Source organism: Aspergillus fijiensis, assembly GCF_003184825.1.
Source record: "Aspergillus fijiensis CBS 313.89 unplaced genomic scaffold BO72scaffold_7, whole genome shotgun sequence".
Taxonomy (NCBI): Eukaryota; Fungi; Ascomycota; class Eurotiomycetes; order Eurotiales; family Aspergillaceae; genus Aspergillus; species Aspergillus fijiensis.
The window spans coordinates 355,463-370,805 of record NW_024468983.1 but is presented as its reverse complement, the minus strand read 5'-3'; the positions used below and the strand labels follow the sequence as shown (position 1 = coordinate 370,805).

At 52.2% G+C, this 15,343-nt stretch overlaps 4 protein-coding genes across 4 annotated transcripts; all 4 read right to left on the bottom strand.

Annotated features, from left to right (window-relative positions):
• Positions 1–1,228: 1,228 nt before the first annotated feature.
• BO72DRAFT_357689 (WSC domain-containing protein) lies at positions 1,229–2,446 on the bottom strand (the record flags this gene model as incomplete). The annotated part of the gene is made up of 4 exons (XM_040940729.1): positions 1,229–1,780; positions 1,858–1,901; positions 1,962–2,273; positions 2,323–2,446. Coding segments are annotated over 4 exons (1,032 nt in total), but the record flags the coding sequence as incomplete, so codon positions are not given.
• Positions 2,447–4,238: 1,792 nt separating this feature from the next.
• Positions 4,239–4,980, bottom strand: BO72DRAFT_263672 (uncharacterized protein). Its single transcript, XM_040940142.1, has one exon. The coding sequence runs from the start codon at positions 4,829–4,831 to the stop codon at positions 4,427–4,429; it is 405 nt and encodes a 134-aa protein (XP_040804905.1). The 5' UTR covers positions 4,832–4,980; the 3' UTR covers positions 4,239–4,426.
• Positions 4,981–8,609: 3,629 nt separating this feature from the next.
• On the bottom strand, positions 8,610–11,141 carry BO72DRAFT_263260 (uncharacterized protein). Its single transcript, XM_040940139.1, has 5 exons — positions 11,033–11,141; positions 9,813–10,948; positions 9,685–9,754; positions 9,039–9,618; positions 8,610–8,976 (listed from the first exon to the last, which is right to left on the bottom strand). The coding sequence occupies exons 2-5, from the start codon at positions 10,795–10,797 to the stop codon at positions 8,692–8,694; spliced, it is 1,920 nt and encodes a 639-aa protein (XP_040804904.1). The 5' UTR covers positions 10,798–10,948; positions 11,033–11,141; the 3' UTR covers positions 8,610–8,691.
• A 737-nt stretch (positions 11,142–11,878) lies between these two features.
• BO72DRAFT_263625 (DNA-directed DNA polymerase eta) lies at positions 11,879–14,465 on the bottom strand. Its single transcript, XM_040940141.1, has one exon. The coding sequence runs from the start codon at positions 14,158–14,160 to the stop codon at positions 12,166–12,168; it is 1,995 nt and encodes a 664-aa protein (XP_040804903.1). The 5' UTR covers positions 14,161–14,465; the 3' UTR covers positions 11,879–12,165.
• Between the last annotated feature and the right edge of the window lie 878 nt (positions 14,466–15,343).

Below are 15,343 nucleotides of genomic sequence, written 5' to 3'. Positions count from 1 at the left end.
AGTCCAGGAACCTTGAACCGCACGCGTGTTTATCACCAACTGTGTCGTCATTTGTTTCGACAGAAGGAAGGTTTTCTCATCGAGGAGTTGGTGGAACGGATGTACCCGCACACAATTTCCAGGTGGTTCAGGTGTTCAACCGCGGACTGTATATTTCACGATGATCTATATCAAATACTCGAGCTAATTTCCATACATCGAGGCTAGAGTAATCACATGCTGGCGGGATATTACAGGCCCATTGGGTGCATGGTGCTCAGCACAGCTGCCACCGGCCAATCAACAAATGTCTTAAACAATGCAATTTTCGAGGTGTGCACAGATGGCCGCAGGAAGAAAAACAACGGTTCAGGTACAGCTTAGCTTAGCTTTGACACTGACAGAAAACGGTAACAACAGAAAAAGAAAAAGAAAAAAAGGCAAAGAGCATAATATCAGGGCTCTGCTAATCTATTAGAGTATGTACTGCAGCCCGTGCCGGTGGCACAGGTCCTGTGTGTCGATATACACGAACTTCGACCATTGAAATGGCGAGGATAGGTTGTAGAGGAGTTTAAGGGGGTGTTGAAAGGAGGTGTGGTTGTCGACATCAAGCGGACAATTGATGGAGGGCCTGCATGCATTGCACTGCACTGCAACACTGAAGCGACCGTGACTTCTTCCTCCGGACCCAAATTGATCAAGGATGCCTGTGTGAGGTTGTGTGAGGTCGCTGGGGATAGTATCCTCCTCTGGGATCTCTCTCTCTCCCCCTTTCCCCCTTTCTCCGACCGAGGTTCATGGCGTCATCGGTCAAAAATACATGACGCGTAGATGATCGAGGAGAAAGAGGGGGTGCAATGCAGTCGGTCGGTTGGCTGGTCAGTAAAAGTGAGCTGGCTGGGAAAAGCGGGGTTCGGTCGGCGGAAAAGGGGAGAAATAGCGAGGAACCGGGTGGTTGGTCGGTGGCGGAGATGGTGTGGTGGGTCGAGCTCATCATCATCTCCCAAGGCAGTCGAATAAAAATGTGTGAAATGTCGAGAGGATTATGTGACAAATGGGTATCATAACACCGCTGTTTTCGCCGAAACACGCAAATCGAGAATTGACAGAGACATAGGAGAGCGCAAATGCAATAGAAAAAAACGCAAGGAGACGGGCTCGGTCGGCCATCAACTGATACTCTAGTCCGGGTTCGTGAGCTAGGATTATCGTTAGCCTGAGACATAGCATCATCAGAACAAAACACATGACTGACCCGTAGAACAGGACGAGAATAGTCCTCGTTGTCTTGCAGCGATGCATCGCTGTCACGACGACCATTGGCAAACAGAACGGTATCGGTCTTCATGCGGTTGTCCGTGAAGGTCGGCAGACGGTGGGCGGCGATCGACGATCCGGCCGATAGCGTATGACTATGGTTATCGGAAAACATGCCCTTCATGAAACTCATCTGTGAGCCTTTGCTTTGTCTTCCGTCCAGTAGGATGTTCTGTACACTTGGATCAGGGCTGCTCGCACGCTGCTTGCGTTTGGCGAAGAAGAGAACGAATATCAGAGCAATGATTGCAAGGGCACCACCAATGGATCCCACCACAATACCAGCAATCGTTCCCGAGCTCATGCCCGAGCTGCTAGTGGACTTGGACGACGTGCCAGTACTGGACGCCGTCGCGGTCGGCTGTGGTGCTTCAAGAGTGACCGTCTTGACCGTACCCCCAGCATTGGTCTCGGTCGACACAGTCTGGCCAGTAGTTGTAGTGGCAGCTGATGTCGTAGAAGACGATTGTGTCGAGGATGTCTAAGAGAAGTCAGTGTCTGTGCGGTGGTCTTGTTCGTACCATCTCTTCGAATCGCGACTCGTTCAGGATGCGCCACAATCTTATCAAGAGCATTTATCTCGACCGAGTACGATGTGGTCCCTAGCGGTTTCACTTGATCGAACCGGGTCCCAATCTAGCCCCGTAATGCACATCCTTCACCAGTGCGATAACAAAGATTCCGGCCAAGAGGTTTACTGACCGAAGTTGATGTGGTTGAAGTGGACGAGACGGTCGCGGTGCCTGTTGGCTGGTTGCCGACGACTTCGACGTAGGCATACAGGCCCTTGGAAGTACTTCCGCAGCTATCATCCGGATACCCAGGACAATCTTGGCTGCATTTCGAGTTGTTCACATTGGTTGCCGAATTCGGAACAATGTTCGAACACCAGCAGTCGTAGCCTTGCAGGATACCGAACGCATAGGAACTGCAATGATCCTCGCAGAGACCGTTTGACTGGAACGTACTCTCATCTATGAACGGTTAGAACCGAGCCGAAAGCTGCCATGAACGAAGACATACTTGCGGCTTGGGAAGATCCCGTGTTCACGGACGAACAGTAGGTGATAGATGAGGAGACCGACACTGGCCAGGCGAGTAAGGCGATCGCCCCGAGCAGTGACGGGAGCACAAGCTGAGCCCGCATGGCAGGCAACGATCGCACCCGCAATGGAGATGCCGGGAATCAGATGCTCGAGTGCAGTTGAAGTATCGTACGTGAAGTCGTCTTCAAGGCTGCTGCTACGAACAACCGGACTGAGTGAAGTGAAATCTTCGAGAGGGATAGACGGCGACCTCCTTAATTCGAGTCGACTGGTCCGAAAGGTATCACGCTTTGCAGTCACCACACCCTCCAATCACCCGATCAGTCGGTCTGAAGAAATTATTTGCAGGTTCCCCAAAGTTGGAGAATGTTATGCGCCAGGCCCGTGCCGAGATCGGGGACGACCTAGAGCTTCCACAATTGCTGGTCGGATCGGTGTCCCGCCAAAGGTTCCTTTTGGGCTTGGTTGAAGGTAAAAGTAGCTAATGTCGATCAGCCACCAACTCCAGCGGCCACATCGAGCACTGATACCTACCAGAGATTTGACCAAACGACGGCTCCGGGTCGAATTGAGACAACGAGAGGCAGTGGAAACTTGGCGAGCAATTGAAGGGGGCGTTCTCACAAGCGAAGGGACTCAAAGCCAGAGATTGAGGGGAGAGGAGGGGGGGAGAGAATCGGAGGTACAGGATTCGAGGCGACACCGGTAGGATTAGCAGGTTATCGGCATCGTCACCTCCGAACAGGGGAGGGGGGGAAGTGAATGGCTTGCTAGGCAAGGAACAGAGCGATCGTATGGAGCCGGAAAGACAGCGCAGATAAGGAAGAACAGAGAACAAACGAAGCGATCGTGTTAGTTGGTGAACTAGCTCACTTAGAGTCTAGAAAGAGAACAAGAGAACAAGAGGGAAAGAAAGCGAGTAAGAGAAGGTGAGAAAAGCAAGAAAAGCAAGAAAAGCAAGAAATCCAAGCAAGTTGTAAGTAAGTAACTAAACAGATGGGGGGGAGCTGGAGAGTTGATTTGACTGCTCTGGGTAAGGAAGTTAGTGTCTTCTTCTGGTACGACGAACGAGTCCAGTACCCGTACTGCAGCAGGACCAGCAGCAGCAGCAGCAGAAGCAGCAGCAGCACAGTAGAAGCGGCGGGCGTCGTAGTCACTGACTTAGTCCTTAGTTAGTCTTAGTCTTAGTCTTAGTCTTACCGTAGTCTTAGTGGTAACAACCAGGATGGGACCAGATCCGGCTCAGTCCCGATGTTCCACTTGGTCAGCCAGTCATCACTCTAGAATTGGTGTTGTTGTGTACGGTAGGTACGTAGTATAGATTGGACTCCAGATACTCGTAGATAATAATCAAGCACTACTACCACCATGAAAAGGCAATTAAAAAACAGTCCATGGCGATGTCTCTGGTTGAATCGCCTGCATACAATAAGTTACATTCTCGTGTACTTTGAAGTATGGGAGATACTGAATAACAAAGTAAAGAAAAAAAGAAAAGAAAAGAAAAGAAAAAACACCACAACACCAAAAAAAGAATGGGACAGAAAAAAACAAGAGGCAGAAAGAATAAAAATAAAAATCCGGCTTACCCGCTTGGGAGTGGGGCCCTGCAGGCTACATTCGGGCTTAGTGGCTTCACCAACCGTCGGGACCATACGCGTCTTTGCTGGTACGGAGCATTAAGGCAATCTCCTCGATTCATCCAGTCGACAAGACTAATTACTAGGTAGACACTACGGAAGTACGGAGTACTAAGTACTAAGTCGAGAGACTATCTTGAGTTGGTGCTAGGTAACCACGGACGGACTGGTTGATCTCCGCCTTGATATGAAAAAAAACAACTCTCCCCATCTATAGAATCAGTATTATCACTCACTCACTCACTAGTACTAACTGACAGTGAGCGATCTCGAGATTAGACTCAGACCGAAGATAGAGAAGTATCTGGAACCACTTGTGACTCCCGCCCCCAGTACCGTGTGGTGGACACTTCGTACCTTACCCATCTGGTACCCATCGGCCTACATCCATACGTGGACCGAATCCAAATTCCGATCTGCTAGGAGTCCTCAACAGGATGCTTACAATACGGCGCCACCGCAATTGGACCTACTACGGAGGGAGGTGGGAGAAAAAAAACAAAAGGCAGGAAAGGAAGCAAATGGGCCACAAGTGGTGATCCAGGGGGGGCCAAAAAGGTCTATGACGACAACAACAGAACAGCAACAGCATCTGAACAAAGGAATGAAGCAATGCTCAATTATTACTGAGTATAACTGAACCATACTATACTGACAATCCAAACAATCACACAACTGTTGAGGCGCAGTCCGGCCAGACAACCACACCAACCACACAAACCCCCCGAAATTTAAAGTCACAGCGAGCACCGGCAGCCCACCAAGCAAACCTCGATGTTTATTCGGCACAGATCCAGTCACTAGCTGCATGACACAGCGCGATAGATCCTTGTTCTGAAACATCATCCTGAGAGTGGGAGAGGGCGATGGGGGCGGCCGCGATCCTCGGTGCCAATTTTCCTCTTCCTCCTTCTGTTTTTTTTTTTAACCTTCTTACCGAAATACCGACAATACTTCAGTCTTATTGGGGCAGACTTGCATTTGCGAATTTATTCTTTCTGCCTGCGTGCGTGCGTCACTCTGTCTGACACAGGCTAGGCGAGAGACGACGGACGGGCAGCGGGGGAGTACGTAAAGTACGGAGGACAGTACGTACGTACAGTACAAAATTGCATGGTAAAGAGAGAGAGAAAGTAGGAGGGAGATGGATCTGCCGGGGTCAGCCACTTTTGTACCCGAGCCAAGTTATTCAGCGTTTGAGAACAGGCCACGGACGCAGATCCGGGGCTGTCAATTGGTGGGAGCTGATCAGGCACTGCGTGGCCTACTTTACAGCTTGCTTGGTCGAGATAAATGGGAAGTTCAGGGCTGAACTAGGTCGATCGAGGTGGCTTGTTCGGTTGGAAGAATATACTAGTAGTAACTGTTTAGCTTGGAGGAAAGTAGTCAAATGTCAACAAACAGAAAGAGTGGTTGTTGTTGTTGCCTGAAAGCTGACCGCAAAAAGGTCTTCTTTCCCGTGTTCCCAGTTGACGGTGACTGATGCCCCGGGCCGACGCCCAGGAAAGAAAGAGGGAACGGCAGATTTAGTATTATTGCATTCAATTATTATTCGCTCTGCACTGCACTGCACCACTTGCTGCAGCACTCGCCACCGCACAGGACAGCTGCTGGTCTTAGAATCTGCACCGGTGGAGTCGCAGCCCAGGCGAGACAAGACGGAACACCGTGGTCTAGAAGGGATCGGAGCTGACCAGAGTTGAGCTGTCCGCGTATGATGTGATGTACACAACATGTATTTGATGTATTTGATGAGCTGGGGATGATCGAGAGGGGGCTGGAACAGGCGGGAAAGAACTCCAGGAGTATCTAGACTCTCGGATAGATTTCAGTGCCTTGCGGAGGGGATGAGAAGAACCACGTCTTTCGTAAACTCACTGGAAGCATCCAAACCATGGACTCGAACGAGCGACCGTGGGGGTGTGTGTGTGCCCATGGGTGTGGAGCGAAGTGATGATGGGGGGGGGGGGGGGGGTTGGTTTGCAGCCGGTCAGTCCCGTTGACAAACCCAAGGAAATGTCCACTGCACCGTCCAGCGCATTCCAAGGTTCGATTATCCTCGTGTCAAAGCCCCCAGGCACCGCGTACAATTGGAGCATTCAGGCGGAGACGACAGCCAGACAAGCTTCGGCTATCTCCAGACCAGCCATGCAGTTGTGTAGGTGGGCGCATCATGATTACGTGGGGGATGTTGTTGGTGGTGCTTCGATGATGGGCAACGGAGAAGTCAACTTCCGAGCTGGCGGGCTGGCGGGCTGGCGGGCTGAGGAGTTCATTCCTCCATTCCTCGGAACTTCCAAAGGATGGGATGTTCATCCACCCGTGCATTAACTTCCCATTGTTGTGTGCACATGCAGCTATATCCCTGGAGGTGCGCCCTACTACTGTACGCATCACCAAGCAACTAAACTTCTCCGTACACCGTAGGCTTCGTGCAGGGCTGCGTGTCAGCCAATCCATGGCGGGTTATCAAATCTACCCCATTGCTGGGCACATGCACCGGCCGCGAGCTAAGAGAGTTGATGACGACAATACTGGAGCTGCTCTTCCGAGATCCCGTCCTTAGGTTTAGAGATCACAGTAACTAACTAACTACGAGTACGAGTAAACAAACCACTTCATCTCCAGAGCTCCGGTGTTGTTGTGGCCATCGCTTCTGAGGCAGACTACCAGCAGTATCAGCAGTCGGGCGAAATCCTCAAACATCAAGACACAGGAAAACCAACAAGACAGGAAATGAAAGAGGGATGGAAGGGGAAGGGGAAGGGGAAGTTTGCGGGAGCTACGGCTCTCCCGCGGATGAAACACGCCCCAAAAGGATGACAGTGGCACTGACAAGAGAATGAGGAAAACCTAATTGACTTCCGTCGGGATATCACCACCTCCATCATCATCACCATCATCAACATGTGGCTGGTGCAAGACGATGGTTTCCTTAGCTTACTGTACTCCGTAGTGTCCGAGGATCTGCCAGCCATCTTCCCACAAATCTCTATACGAGGAAATTCGATACAGGCACACTTCACCTCACCCAGAAGTCAAATAGACGATCCCTCCCAGACCGAGTAATCCACGGGTCCCCCCCCCCCCCAATCCGAAACACCGTCAGCGAGGCGGCTGAGAAGTGGCTGAAGGGGGGGAAATGGAAAATAAAAAGTGGACAAGGATCGGATTAGTCAGTCCCTCACACGCCGATCACTCTCATCCCTCAATCTTACGAGTATAAGCGAAAGGAGTGTGTGTGTGTGTGTGTGTGAGAGAGAGAGAGAGACCGATTCATAGGGCGTATATCAGTGACAATCCAGTCGAAAATCCCTCTCTCACAGCAACCCCATAAGTTATCATCCACAATCCAACTCAACCCTCCAACCACAAATACCCAACTCAACCCAAGGGGAAAGAATCCCTTCCGGGGCCAAAGGATCCAATCCCCAATCTACGAGTACTCCGTCCCGTAACGTCTATTTCCATATCAGCACTGACAGACGGCATGACCATCACCAAAATAGAATGGAATGCTCATAATGCCCATCAACTAATGAATACTCCCGTTCGCTCAAAGAGCTCGGCTCCTGCCACTACGGTAAGGCGAAAAATAGCAGCAGCCACAGACAACTTTTAAATAAGTCATCGGATAGTGTCTCTCATCGGCCCCCCTCCACACCCCCCTTTGTGGGACACTTTTAATTTGCTCTAGTGGCTTGTAAGTTGATCCACCGGCTTACTAGGCTTTGGTCCTAAATTTGGGAAGCCGTAAATACTATGTATGGAGTGTATGAACTGTACTCAAGACGGGCACTGTGGACTACCGGTACGTACGGCTGTGGAGGACTGGATTAAGTTACTGTGTGTTCGATGGAGGGGATTAGTAATGTGGGATCCGGTTGTCAAGCTGAGAGAGGCTTCGATTTGAGGGTAGACAGACGGGTGCCCAGTGAGAGAAATGGGGTTCTCGACACATTGATGTGATGTGTAGTACTCCGTACGGGAAAGAGAGACGACGCTGGGAAAGGCTTCCTCTTCCTCTCTGCTTCAGTCATTTTTCCATTGACTCCTAGATTTCGAGCCTTTCGGTTTGATAAAGCCGAGCAGGACTGTTCACGCGAGAGTAGAGTGAAACATCAAGTCGGTCGGGGTCCCAGCTGACAGGCCTGACAAGCCACCGCTCGATCTGTCAGATGGAAGGCTCCGTCCGAGTTTGTCGCCGGGTACTACAGAGTTATGTATTCAGGCCCAGCGCCGATTCGTCCTGTGACCTATCATCGGATCTTCGCTGTAACATGATACGAGATCGAGGAAGACAAGTCAGACAGATGATGCTTGAGCCAGTCGTTGTACTTAAGCTCAAGGGATCATTGCAAAAAAAAAAAGGGGGTCTGACGCCGGGTCTACTGTATACTGTGAAGCAGACGTCAAGATTGGAGTTGTGAAATAGCATTAAGTCACCTGGTGCAATGCACACTGCAGTAAACCGTTCCAATTTGGCTGCGTCTAAGTAATGTCTTGAAGCGTAGATTGATAAGTCGTGTATGGCTCCAAACATAGAGGGCTGCTCCCAAGGGATTTTAGGCCAACCGATCACCTTGGACCTCACCAACTATAAACCAAAACTCATTCGGGGTATCACACATGAAATGTCAATGCAGTCTCGGACACATGTGCAGCAGGCTTTCCACTCATGTAATGCTTCTGTAAGAAGTCGACTATCACCATCGCTCCGCCCGAGGCGGTGGTGGCCTCCAGCGTCCTCCTTCTGCAACCATCTCTCGCTCCGTTCGTCGGCGTTCCTCTCGAGGAAAGCGTGGGGGTGGGCTGTCCAGCAGTAGGGGGCCGGCCTTGTCCGTAGCTGATGCAGGCAGCGGCGGTGGCGGCGGTGGCCCAGGAGCTGTAGGAGGAGGCAACGAGGTTCGCTCGCGGTGGATCTCTTGGACCCGACGGCGGCGTGCGCGGCGAATGTCTTCCGAATGCTCGATCAGTGCATCGACTTGCTCCTATGCGAAAGCAGTCAGCTAGGGGTTCACAGTGACGCGGCAGCGCATGAGTGCGTCCGCACCTTCTCCAAGTAGGTAAAGATGAAGTACGACGTTTCTGTCTCCTCATACTCATAGCCCGCCCGTTCGAGGGCTTCCTTCACGACCAAGTCCCTCGTGATCTCGGTCCAGAGGCGCTCGCGATGGTCCTTGACACCGACAAACCGTCTTCCTATCCTACCAAACTGACGGCTTGAGTCCTCGTCGGACTGTTGGGGCTCACCAAAGCCACGCTTTGGATCCCGGTCAGGGTATCGCAACGCATCAGTGTCCGGCGGGGCTCTGTCATGTTTCGCTCGGGGGACTGGCCCGATAACCTCGAGTTGATCCTTTTCCTTGAACGACTTTTTCTTCGGCAATGGCTGATGGCCTGGAGGCGTATAATAGTCCTCTTCAACGAATTCTTCTTCCTTGAGGGACTCGTGGCTGCCGTCGCGGCGCACTACAGTGAGCACTTCTTTTTCGCGCTCAGCAAACTTCGCTTCGGGGGCAACGAGAGGAAGGGCGTCTTTCGAACGTCGGTAAGGGTCTGGATGCGGTGGAGGGTGACCGCCCCTTTTTTTGGGTCGAATTATAGGTATCTCATTCCTATCCAGTCGTCCTCTGGACCTCTCCCTACCCAAGCGTTAGCTGCATACTCCAATGATGAAGAACGACGCGTGGACAGACCGACGATGGGTCTCAGACTCGTAAAGGAGGTCTGAATTACAGAGCCAAGGGCGATGAGTCTTTTGGTGATCTGAGTCGAAGTCAGCGCCAATAGCCAAGTTGGAGAGAGGGAAGCCAGAGCAAAGTACCGTCGTAGACATGCCTATCCGAGAAGGCAGGATATCTCTTTGGCGACGGAAGTCGAGACCTTTCCATCTCCGACGAAGACCGTCGGATCTCCTCTTCCTCCTCGACCACATCTCCACCACGTCTGCGCTCCCTATACTTCCGGCGGAAGACCTCCTCTCTGTCCACTTCCTCGTCGAGCTCACCGTCCGCATCTTCGAGATCTCTATGTCGGTGATGGCGGTGCTTGTGTCGCGTCCGCGTAGCAGTAGCATACACCGGACCGCTGCTGCGAGTGCGCTCATAATGCCGCTTCAGCAGCAACTCGTCCTGCTCTGGTTTCGGGTTGCGCAGAATCCCTCTCGGAGCCTCTTTTAGCTCTGCACTTCGTGACAAGTGGCCGTGCTTCGGCCTCCCGTGCCTCCCGACAATAACCATATCCTCTTCCTCCTCTTCCGTATCACTCTCCTCGAGACTACTACTCTCCGACTCCGATGAGGAACTCTCTTCCTCTTCCTCTTCCTCCTCCTCCTCTTCTTCCTCCAGAACAAACCTCTCCTTCTCCAAATCAACCCCGCGATACCTCGGCCTCCCCCTCCGATCCCTCTCCCTCTCGAACTCCCGCGTCCTCTCTCTCGGTTCAATAACCTCTCGCACCGGCCGACGCACAGGCTTCATGGCCTTGAGCTCCTCCCTCCCCCTCTCCCTCACTAGCTGCGACGCAACCGGCGGCGCCGGGGCCACAGGGATCATCATCTCCGGGCCCCGGGCTCTCTCATCCCGTATCCGCATCCGTTCAAACTTCTCAACCGGCACGGGCATCGGCGGTGCTGATGGTGGAGGCGGTGGAGGCGGCGGCGGTACTCGTCGGTCGTACCGGAGTTCCTCCTCTTCTTCTTTGAAGTGGCGGCGTCGGTCTCTCCCTCTGCTGTGACGGGAGTACGGATCGCGCTCGCGGCCGTAGATATCTTCCTCGATGGTGTCATGGGCGCGAGATCTTCGTGGCATTGTGGAAGTGTTCTTTGTTCTTAGGGGTAGGTGAGACTCGTTTAGGAGAAGTTTGGCTAGCCTGGCAGCGTTGATTGAATTAGGTCGAAGGAGAATTATCTACACGGCGTGTGAGAGGGAGATGGTGACGGGGACGAGCTGGTGGGTGTGTCTGGTCGTTGGCGGATGGTTATGTTTGGCTTCATTAGTGGATGCGATTATATTGTGGTGAGAATGGTGTGGGTGAGGATTATACGTTGGTGGAAGCGATTGAGGAGTAGTTGTGGCTGTGGCTGTGACTGTGACTCTTCTGGCCGGAGGGGTTCTTTGTTGGGTTGGGCTGTGCGGGGTCTCTGTATGGGTGGAGGAGGGAAGCGATGATGACTCGTATTTGAGACTGATTTAAGACTTCAGCAGCGAGGGAGAGTTCGCTGGTGGGGTTATGACGAATAGACCATTTTTGTCAGTTGGGAAAAAGAGAGGATGGTAATGATGCTGATGATGATGAAGAGATTGGAGGTAGTGTTGTTGTAGCTGGAACAGTACTGTTGCACACCCGTCACATCACATCAGTTGGATTGTTAGCCAAAAAAGCAAATGACCCCGCGGCTGTGATCGGCTGATGTCATGCTGCAGTGGGCTGCCTTGTCGGGCCCATGGGCTCGCTCGCACCCGTGGCCAGGTTCATGCGACTTGAGTGTGATGCTGGAGTGGTGTAGTGGTATAAGTACACAATACATTCGTTGCTCTTGGTATCAAGATCGTTTGGTTGGAATGGTGGATGTTTTGCGTCAAAGATATAAAGTGGGCTCATTGTGGACCATGGTTGACGCTCCCGCCTGGAACCGGAAGTTTATATAATGACGGGTGGTCTCCTCGATTGTACACTTACACCACCACAGGCTGTAAAGGACATGTAGAAAAAGTAGGCTTCGAAAGACAAAGATCTCTAAGTGACTGACTAAATACTAGTTCAGTGAGTGGCAGAATCACCAAAATCAGGCATAGATTGTAATATGTAGTTCCTTGTTCAGTCTATAGACTACCAAAGAGATGAGCTGCATGTGTTGTAGTATGTCCATGGCCGCGCTCTTGACAATGCGATCCAGGGGCAACGAAAAGACCCGAAGGCTATGCGATGTCATTATTAGGGCCATTGTAGCGTGTTTGCCCTTGCCATGGATAGTGACTGAGCAGATGGTTTAACAGCCGGCCATGGGCTGTCCTCGGTCTATATATCGACCGTCCGTCAAGTGGCGTTGGCTGGAAATGCTGCCACAAAGTATCATTTAACACCAACATTTGAATGAAACCGCAGCTAATGAGCTCCACAGTCCAATCAATATCCTCGAAAGCTTTCAAGACATTGCCAAGCCAGTATATAGCGATCTACCCAAAATTCAAGCGGGTCTGTCCCCTTTCGGGCTTACCACGACCATTACGACCAGCCCGGCTACGTGAGTGAGATGCTCCAAGGTTGGGTGGTGATGCTTGAGTCTGCGGGGAGCTTCGTGTGGCCTGGTTCTCTTGGTCTACCAAGTCTTTCGCAAAGTGCCAGTCGTCATGCTCAGCTCTCTCATGCTCAGGAACCGACTTGCCGCATCGACTGCAGGAATAGTAGGATAAAGCGTCAGCGGAGTTCCGTGCATCATCATCTGGCGGAGTGTCCCTAGCAGCTTGTTCAACCTCTGAACTTTGTAATGTCTCAGCTAGGCTTGTTTCAGTGGCTGGAGGCGACGCGTCACCCCCCAAGGGCTTAGCGAAGAACCGTCGAATACCGTCGGGTTCGGTCTTGAGACGCTTCTCGTTCGGTTGTTGAGCATCCATCAGATCGTCATTCGACAAGGACCGAGTATTCTGTGCAGACTTCGCTTGCTCCCCTCGAAGGAGAAAGGAGTCGATTGCCTTGTTTTTGGATACCCCGTCCTCGAACCCACCAACGCTCAGAGAAAGGTTTGCACAGGGCCATGCGCGCCCGTCGACAATGACTTGTCGGAAAAGCGTCAAGCCAAGGCTGAAGAGCAGGTCCTCATCAATTGGCGATGATCCTGGAATTGGGATCTGTCGTGAGCGGACCTGGGCGCCTTGCCTATGATGCAAAGCCACTGTTTTCGGGCGACGCTTGTGTTCCAGCACGCCATCCTCGACGAGACGACCATAGATATCAGCTGCGAAAATGCGCAGCCACTTCTCCGCTTGATCGAGATTGTTGATGCTCGGTCGGAACGATTTAGCCGAGAGCATGGACTTGATCTGCGTTCGAGAGTTGACTTCACTTCGATCGTCGCCTCGGATGATACCGTACAGCCATGTGGCGGTATCATCATCCAGCTTGGCTCGGAGTTGTTCCAGCGGGATCTTCAACAGATCACTCACCTGCTCTGTTCCAAACATGGCAGTGACCTGATCCCCGAGTTTGCCCCCGAGCATCCGGATTTTCGTGAACTTGAACCCTCCCAGGAAGTTCTGTACCGCACGATTGCGGATTATCGTCTGCTTATTGGGCTTGTTGCAGGCGCTTCCAAGCTTCGCCATCATCTTGTTCCTCGCAATTCCCCCGGAGCAGGTATAGCCAAGACTGTCCCAAACAGCTTTGCGAACCGCACGCACAACCTCCGAGCCGATCAAAGTGGCAATGTCGTCCCAGTCCGGGTCATCCACCTCCGTCTCGTTCTCGTCCAGATCGACCAAGCAATCTTCCGCGCTCCACGCCAATGCAGTCGTCGGCGGGGTGGGCAGCCGCGCAACCCGATCATCGATATGTGACCCGGCGCGCAGTTCAGGGTACCGCTCCAGCAAGATCCCATACACAATCGGCGACAAGTCCATGAACACTTCGTCAACGCTGGCTTTCTCAAGACCAGGTTGCGGTATGGACGCGCCCGCGAGTCCCTCGCCGGATATCTTCGCATGCCAGCGGGATAGTTCCTCCTTCATCACCTTGAGGATCTTGCGTGACTCCGCCCGGTATGGATCCAAGCACACCTTATCCGTGCCCACCCGCGTGAAAGCGTCGTCGCGGTAAGCCCATTTCCCGCCCTCGCCCTCTCGAAAGGTTGCAACATGCTGCAGGACAATGTCGGGGCAGAGCTTCTTGGCTTCCCCAGCGGAGATCATTCTCGTGATCCCGAAGGATCGGGCGGGATAGTTTATGGCGATGAGCGAGTCCCATTGTTGTACGGCGAGGGGCACGTCGCGCGGCGTGCCTAGCCGCACCATCTCGCATTGGGCGTAAAAGGCATCGAGATCCACGTGCGCGATCACGCGAAGAGGCGTCGCCGTCGAGCCTTGCCTAAGAAGCTGGAGTTGGCGATAGGTGAACTGAGACTCGGGTCTCAAGGGATCGCTGGACGAAAAAGTCGGTTCCGGGGAAGAGGGTGACATAGCGAATAGAACAGTATCATGGCGGATTGAGGGGCGATGACTGTAGGCCAGAAAATCCAAAGTGAAACGTACTGCGTCGAGTCAGAGCTCTATAGATGATCCATGAAGATACACGCGCGCGTCCTGGGACCTGGATATCCAGGCTGGTTAGTGATTGAAGTGCGTTGGAGGGGAAGTTCGAGAACCCGGGGCCGGGCCAGAAGATCTCGCTTCCCAAAGAGGTTAGCGCCAGCATAGAGCCCGCCGCCGTAGTCTTAAGGTTTAAACTTGTGGATGCCTCGCCAGCAGTACTAAGTATGGAATCAGATGCTCGACGCACACACTGATCATATCGTCAAGTCCAGAAGAGTCGAAGTATCCCAGATCCAGATATTGGTTGCTGACTTGCCTTCGAAATTCAGAGTCTACAGTATACATATAGCGGACATTGTTCGGTGAGAGCCCAAACCTGCGTTGGGTAGGTAAATTCTCGAGGCAATATCCATTACTTGGTGCCAATTCGGGTTCTATTTGGCGTGGAAACGTGATCAGATTGTTCCGTATAGTTCGAGTCATTGACTTGAGGTAACAGGCATCCTGACTTCTGATGCAAGCCGAGGCAACAGCAATGTCAAAAGTTAACCGATGCCAGCGGATATATGGAATAGAGTTGACTGTATGTACAGTACATCACAACCACAGGTCAGTTAAAAAGCCATGATATCATGTCATGCCGAGTTGCGGAGGGTATGCATGCTGAATGTTCAGTGAACTCATAATGTAAGGCTAGGAATCGGAGGATATGCGGCTTCACCGACTACCATTGTATGGATATCGCTTCGTGGCCGCAGCAGAGTGCGGTACAATAGGCAGTGGTGCTTCACCCCTATATGAAGGTGCAGCCGTTCGGCCGACGATGCACTGCTGTAGCTGCAAGATCTTTGAACGGCTTCTGATTCAAGAATCCTGCCCGGGCTAGGTTGCAGACGAAGAATGCAATCATACAATGGCACGCTCCGAGTCGAACTAATAGCAAGCATCAGTATAGACTCTGGTGGAGCGAGACAGCCTCTAATTCGGGAAGAATATTGCATAACATTTTCCGAAGAGAGGAAACCATCAGATCATGATCAGTCAGTCACCGGTCAAAATGAGACGGTTGACGCAGGCGTTATGGAGACAATGCGGCAGAGAGGACACCTGG